This window comes from Branchiostoma belcheri, unplaced genomic scaffold, assembly GCF_001625305.1.
Source record: "Branchiostoma belcheri isolate BF01 breed outbred unplaced genomic scaffold, Haploidv18h27 scaffold3, whole genome shotgun sequence".
Classification (NCBI taxonomy): Eukaryota; Metazoa; Chordata; class Leptocardii; order Amphioxiformes; family Branchiostomatidae; genus Branchiostoma; species Branchiostoma belcheri.
In genome coordinates this window covers 3,730,491-3,736,490 of record NW_017803909.1, presented here as the reverse complement: position 1 = coordinate 3,736,490, position 6,000 = coordinate 3,730,491, and the positions used below count along the sequence as shown (strand labels likewise).

The 6,000-nt window shown below is 43.3% G+C and overlaps 1 protein-coding gene across 1 annotated transcript in view; it reads right to left on the bottom strand.

The window, feature by feature from the left end:
• The window catches only part of LOC109473754 (low-density lipoprotein receptor-related protein 4-like), a 36,650-nt gene that overhangs the window by 6,126 nt on the left and 24,524 nt on the right, over positions 1 to 6,000 (bottom strand). Inside the window, exons 9-19 of the mRNA XM_019773777.1 lie at positions 5,749 to 5,891; positions 5,300 to 5,402; positions 4,866 to 5,046; positions 4,385 to 4,649; positions 3,691 to 3,979; positions 3,075 to 3,248; positions 2,506 to 2,734; positions 1,752 to 1,945; positions 1,275 to 1,484; positions 991 to 1,107; positions 536 to 691 (exon numbers count right to left, since the gene is read on the bottom strand). Of these exons, the coding sequence (XP_019629336.1) occupies positions 536 to 691; positions 991 to 1,107; positions 1,275 to 1,484; positions 1,752 to 1,945; positions 2,506 to 2,734; positions 3,075 to 3,248; positions 3,691 to 3,979; positions 4,385 to 4,649; positions 4,866 to 5,046; positions 5,300 to 5,402; positions 5,749 to 5,891 (2,061 nt within the window). The remainder of the gene's footprint in view (positions 1 to 535; positions 692 to 990; positions 1,108 to 1,274; positions 1,485 to 1,751; positions 1,946 to 2,505; positions 2,735 to 3,074; positions 3,249 to 3,690; positions 3,980 to 4,384; positions 4,650 to 4,865; positions 5,047 to 5,299; positions 5,403 to 5,748; positions 5,892 to 6,000) is intronic.

Here is a 6,000-nt window from a genome sequence, read left to right as displayed (position 1 = left end):
ATTTTGAGCCGTAAATGGGGTATGTTTGACTCTCCATGTTTCCAGGTTTGAACGAGTTTTGGAGACATGTCATATCGCCAGAAAGTGTGCATTGTGTTATTCATACTGGCGTAAAGAATCATTACAGTATTCAAGGTCACTCAAGGATACGACAGTAGCTTCGCTACATGTTACATACCCACCAAAAATAATAGCGGACATGTACTGTCCAGGATACTGTTTGTATCTATAGAAAAGTGTTGTTTTTTATCTGTTGCAATGCACGGAGGTAGAAAGGCTTGTTTTGCCGCTTTATAGTAAATGACCGCAGGTGACCCCGAAATAGAACGCGGGTTCGATTCGAATTCCCCAGATCGAACACGATCGAACACAGTTCGGGTTCTATGACATGTGGGAACTTTTCAGCCCAGATTTTACCACCGTGATTGGTCAATCATGCTACATCCAGGGAGATGTCATAAATGATAGACAACAATATACATACATGTATAGTAAAAAAAACCTAGAAAGTGATATACATGTACGTGAAGAATACCTGTGCAACCGCTGCCTTGGAAACCGTTTCCTTGGTAACCAGCCTTGCAGACACATCTGTAGACGGTGGGGTTGCTGACGTCCACAGCACAGTAAGCCTGTTCATGGCAGGTCTGGGCACACCTCCACGACTCCACACGCACCCAGGGTTCAGGGGCTGGGGATTACAAGATAACCATTAGGATACACAGGTAATTGTACATGCTGATATCATCAAGCAGAACTATTGGCATACCATCTATATCAGCATGAAATATGCACAAAAATTTACCGTACATAGATACTTTCAACTTCATAGTACTGCCTAACCATGTGTGTCTTTTAATAGAAAAAAAATCACATTCAACATGGTAAAAGCAATGTGCCATTACTAGTGTCTACAAATAGCACAGCTATTCCTATATACACATTTATCATGTAAACAGATTGCTTCTTGGATATGTCTGTGAGTATCACCTGTTTCACATGTCTTGTCATCTGCCCGTAACTTCCTCCCCACTCTGCACTTACAATGGCAGCCACCAGGCACAGGGATGGCCATGTCACTGCACCCATACGCAGTACATTCATTCTCTGTGGGAAGATAAAATGATGTTTATTAACAAAAACGATTTCTATCATAAATTGTCTCTGCTAAATCATTCAAATAGTATAGCCATTTTCATGATTCACTGAAAGTGAATGGTTCAATTTGTATGTGAATGTTTAAAAGTATAATTAGCCTGTGACAAGGGCCTTACCAGGATACGGTTGAGGGTGGTGCAGGTACAGCTGGGTGGGTCGGGTCAGCCCCTCCACCAGTGTCTGGGTGATGCCACTGTCCAGGTTAGTCAGGTGGATCCCTTTGCTGACCCAGTCAGAGTAGAAGAGGGTGTTGTCATGCATGGTCAGCCCAAACACCTGGTCCACGTGGGTGTCCGTCAGGTGGACCAGCTCTGTTCTGTTCACACCTAAGGAAACGATCAATGGTTCGTTACCATTCCAAAAATAAGTTGTCACAAACATGCACATTTATCGCTACTTTCCAGTCATCGCTATCAAATCAACTACCAAAAAACCAGCATTTTTCACAGCAAAAGTGGACACACAGCAGCATATTTTGTAGTGAAAACAGTAACATCACAGCCAACAAGTTTGTTATTTGTTACAATGTCATACACTGTTTCTGTATACGTTCAGTCTGGACCATTTCTCTAACCATGAAGTACATTTTGTACCTCTGTAATCTGTGTATTCTATCTTCTCCTGAGCAGAGTGCCCATCAGCAAAGAAGACTCTCTCCCTGACAGAGTCCAGAGCGATTCCGTTGGGCCACTGCAGTTCTTCATCGATGAGAGCATTCTTGTTGGAACCGTCCATGTCTGCACGCCAGATGGTCGCATTCTCACCCCAGTCACTCCAGAACAGGTAGCTGGTGTGTAGCAATATGTTAAACATATTAGCTTACTTCATCATTTTACATCAATAAGAGAAGATTGTGAGTGGTCAAATGTGTATCATACATTCTACATAAAAGATGTGACTTTACGTGAGAATTTGTACTCAAATACATACACCAGTCAGATAACCATTTCAGATAAACTAACATCATTCATAAACCTAACACGATCACAGTTCCTGCAAAATAATGGTCACCTAATCAACAAACATGGAAGTTATTGTCTAGTTCAAATATACAGGATTTCTGTCTTCAATTTGCCCTCATGTTTCTCTGAACTGTGACTTAAATAAAATGGTTTTATGTACAGTAGGCATACTGCTTTGTTTTGTAAATAATACTAGGTTTAACTTCCTATGCAACAAGATCTGTATCTGTATTGGTGTACCCAGTATAACCACCCTTCGGCGTAACACATGAGCTTCACAGGTACATGGCGCAGCAGTTGCTGGCTACATTACACCGAACAACATGTTACACCTAACCTATGAGCATCTAACTCTAAACATTGTCTAAAGCCATCTGATCCATACCGTTGGTTTGGATCCAAGCCGATGGCCCTGGGTTTGTCCAGACCACTGATGAGCTCCACGTGGGAGGACACGTTCCCATCCAGAGGCATCATCTCCACAGTCCCGCTGGTGTAGTCTGTCCAGTACAGGTTTCGTGCCACGGGATCGATGGCCAGGCCATCCACCACATCAGCCATGGAGTACACCACAGCGGCACCCGTGCCATTCAGGTGAACCTTCATGATCATACCTGGGAACAAACAACAGCAGAAATAAATAATTTGTTCTAGAGCTAACGCTTTTCATCTCTTATAAGTAATGACATACAATAGAAGACTACACTGTTACGGTTAGACATCCAGGTAATACGATACGCCAAAAAACAGCTATGCAACTGGATATGATTTTGGAAACGGTCAGACGTTTCAGGTAGCATCCACTACCTTTTGTCAGTGACACTGGATAATTCTCAGAAAAGCAGGTTTATAAGCACCAATGATTGACTACAGTAGTACATTATGAACTACACTGTACATCATTTACATAATCGTCCTAACATTTCCAACCATGATTCTACTATGAAAACTTACCACTGTCCACATTGCTGAAGTAGACGTATTCTTCCCTTGCATCATAGGTCACGGCCACCAGGTTGGTGAAGTACTCGTGCCTCTGCACCACAGGGTAGGCATAGCTGTCCTGGGTGTCCATGCCTAGCATACGGATCTCAGCATAGTCAGCAAACAGCAGGAACTTGCTTGGTCCTGTGGGAGCGACACAAGCAGGGAAAAGTGAGTACAAGTTATGTGTACCAAATACAGCCGAGAGGAAGTGTGAACAACTGAGACTGGATGAAGTATCAGGTGCAGTTATATTCCATACTGCTAGGTGGCACAATTATATAAGGTATGTTCCTTACACACAGGGTAGTAAAGTAAACAGCAGTTATGGATAATCCATATACAAGCACATGTATGTAATGCACAGAATATTGCATTAGTACAGCCAAGGTATGAATATTTCATATCTTGCACAACAAACAATGTAGCACAAATGTAACTTTAACCAAAGGATTGGAGAGATGAAAGTGTACATGTGAATTATTGATGAAGTTGAGGGGAGTTCAAAAAACGTTTGTCCATCCATAGTTTCTACAGCCCTAAAATGGTTCTTCTATTTCTTTTATTGGTTCTCAGTAGTACTTACTCCTGCAGGTCTTTCCATCGTCATCCAGCACCTTGCCTCCTATGTCAGGACACAGGCAGCGGAATGCCTGGTCTGGAGTTGGTACGCAGATGTCGCTACAGTCGTGACCCCGGCAGGGGTTCTGTACCGGTGCAGCATCACGTTCCGCGTACTTCACCCCCATTGGTGAGCCGATGTCGGTGACAAGCGTTGACTTCTGATTGGTGGCTGCGTTGATGAGGTGGATAGCACTGGTGCCCCAATCACTGATGAAAATCTGGTTCCCCTTCACAGAGATGCCAAATGGGGTCTGATGCAAGGACAAAGAAATGTTAGCTATGCTTCTGCATTACCCTCTGCCTAACGAGCTTTGTTGCCCTAATTCTGGCCTTAAAGTATGGCAAGGAGAGAGTCAGAGATTAGCCTAGTTTTAATAGGAATTCAAGGCATGGCCTTTAAATGGGACTTGACTAAGAATGCGGTAAGCCTTTTAGCACACTGTCCTGTTTATACTTCCTGTATTTCTGGAGCTTGATATTTGTGAAGCCAGGGGCTTTAGTGACTTACTGCAGGGTTCTATACCAGAAACGACACATCTTTATCAGTAGACATAAAGAGGCTTGTTCTAGACCATTCCATTGATAAGAAATCACATATCACAGGATCATTGTCCAGCAAGTTATCATAGTATGTACCAAGGAAATCCCAGCCTTACCTGCAAGCCCAGACCATCATTAGTGTTCCTGATGTCCTGGTCGTCCAGGTCAATCTTGTCCAGGCTTCCCGGGGCCAGCTGGGTGCCGTTCTCCGTCACCACGTCCAGACGGGCGTGCGAGTCCAGGATGTAGAGCTGCCCGTCGCTCAGGGCCAGGCCGTTGGGGTTGTGCATCCCGTTGTGGTTCATCACTACAGGGTTGGAACCGTCCAGCTCAACTTTCACCACCTTGGCAGCTTCTCCCCAGTCAGAGTAATACAAGAATCTAGGAAAGGTAACACAACGAGAGAAGAGAATGTCAATCTTCTTCATCTTTTTAGGACAGAACATCATCCATGTCCTGGCATTTGCTGAAGAAGGCCACATTCTATGCTAGTTTTTGAAATAGCATAAAATTTGCAAAAGAATGCCAAAAAACAGTTACTCAAGCAACTGGACATGATTTTGGAAACAGTCAGACGATGTAGATACAGATACATACCCCCTCTCAGTGTCCACCACCAGGGCTCGAGGCTTGTCCAAAGACTTCTCCACGATCCTCCTCCTCTGCTTGCCGTCCAGACTGACCATCTCCACCCGTTGCCATGGAGACCCTCCGCCCCAGTAGTGTGTTCCCATGTTAGTGAAGTAAAGCTTCCTGGTACGCCAGTCCAGAGTCATGCCTGCAGGACAATGTTTAATATTCAGTTAAACATGACTGTGTAAATGTGTACAATTTCAAAAATATAATGTATTTTTAATTTAGTAGAAAATGAATAAAAGAACATCAACAGATTTTGTTCTCGCAACTGATTCAGCAGTTTATCAAAAAACAAGAAACAGACACCAGTCTATTCATTAATGCCAGAAAACAAGTAAATGGCGATAGTTTAAAACTTAGGTGCAATTCTTTTGTAACTTATTACATAAACCTACCATCGACAACACCAATGCCAGCATCCAGGAACACCTCAAAGCCTGTGCCGTTGAGGAACACTCTGCAGATTCGGAACATCCCATTATCACTGTAGTACACCCTCTGTAGGAGGAATGACAAAAAGCTAGAATGTAAGAATTTGTATGACAAGTATTGAAGATTAAGTCTGGCTTGACAAGTGATGAAGATGGGAGATTGTAAAGATGCTAGCAGTAACAAGAAGAGTCTTTCAGAATATATCAGAAATATTATGCATGAAACACAATGTAGATTTGTGCAAGATGTGTGTCAAACACTCAAACAAAGAGTTATGTGTAGCTACCATTAACACTGGTGTTCATACTACCTTATCATATCATTCAGTGGCACTGCACTTAGTCATTGCTTAGTAAACTGCTTTGGAGCAAATATACTGGTCACAAGCCTGCACTGTATCACTTCTACCCACCTTCTCCACTGGGTCGTACTCTACGGCCACTGGTCGCACCCCCCGTGCTACGATGACCGGTCGCTGCCCAGCATCGGCATCCATGGACAGCATCATGACATGTCCAGTGTCACCAGCAGCATACAGCAGGAATTTGGAGGGTTCTGTATGTGAACAACAACTTGTTAGTAACTGTTGGGATGTTAGACCTATTTTTTTCTTACAATGTATCATGATTATATTGAATTGCTTTCAAGACCAGTGTTCAGTGTA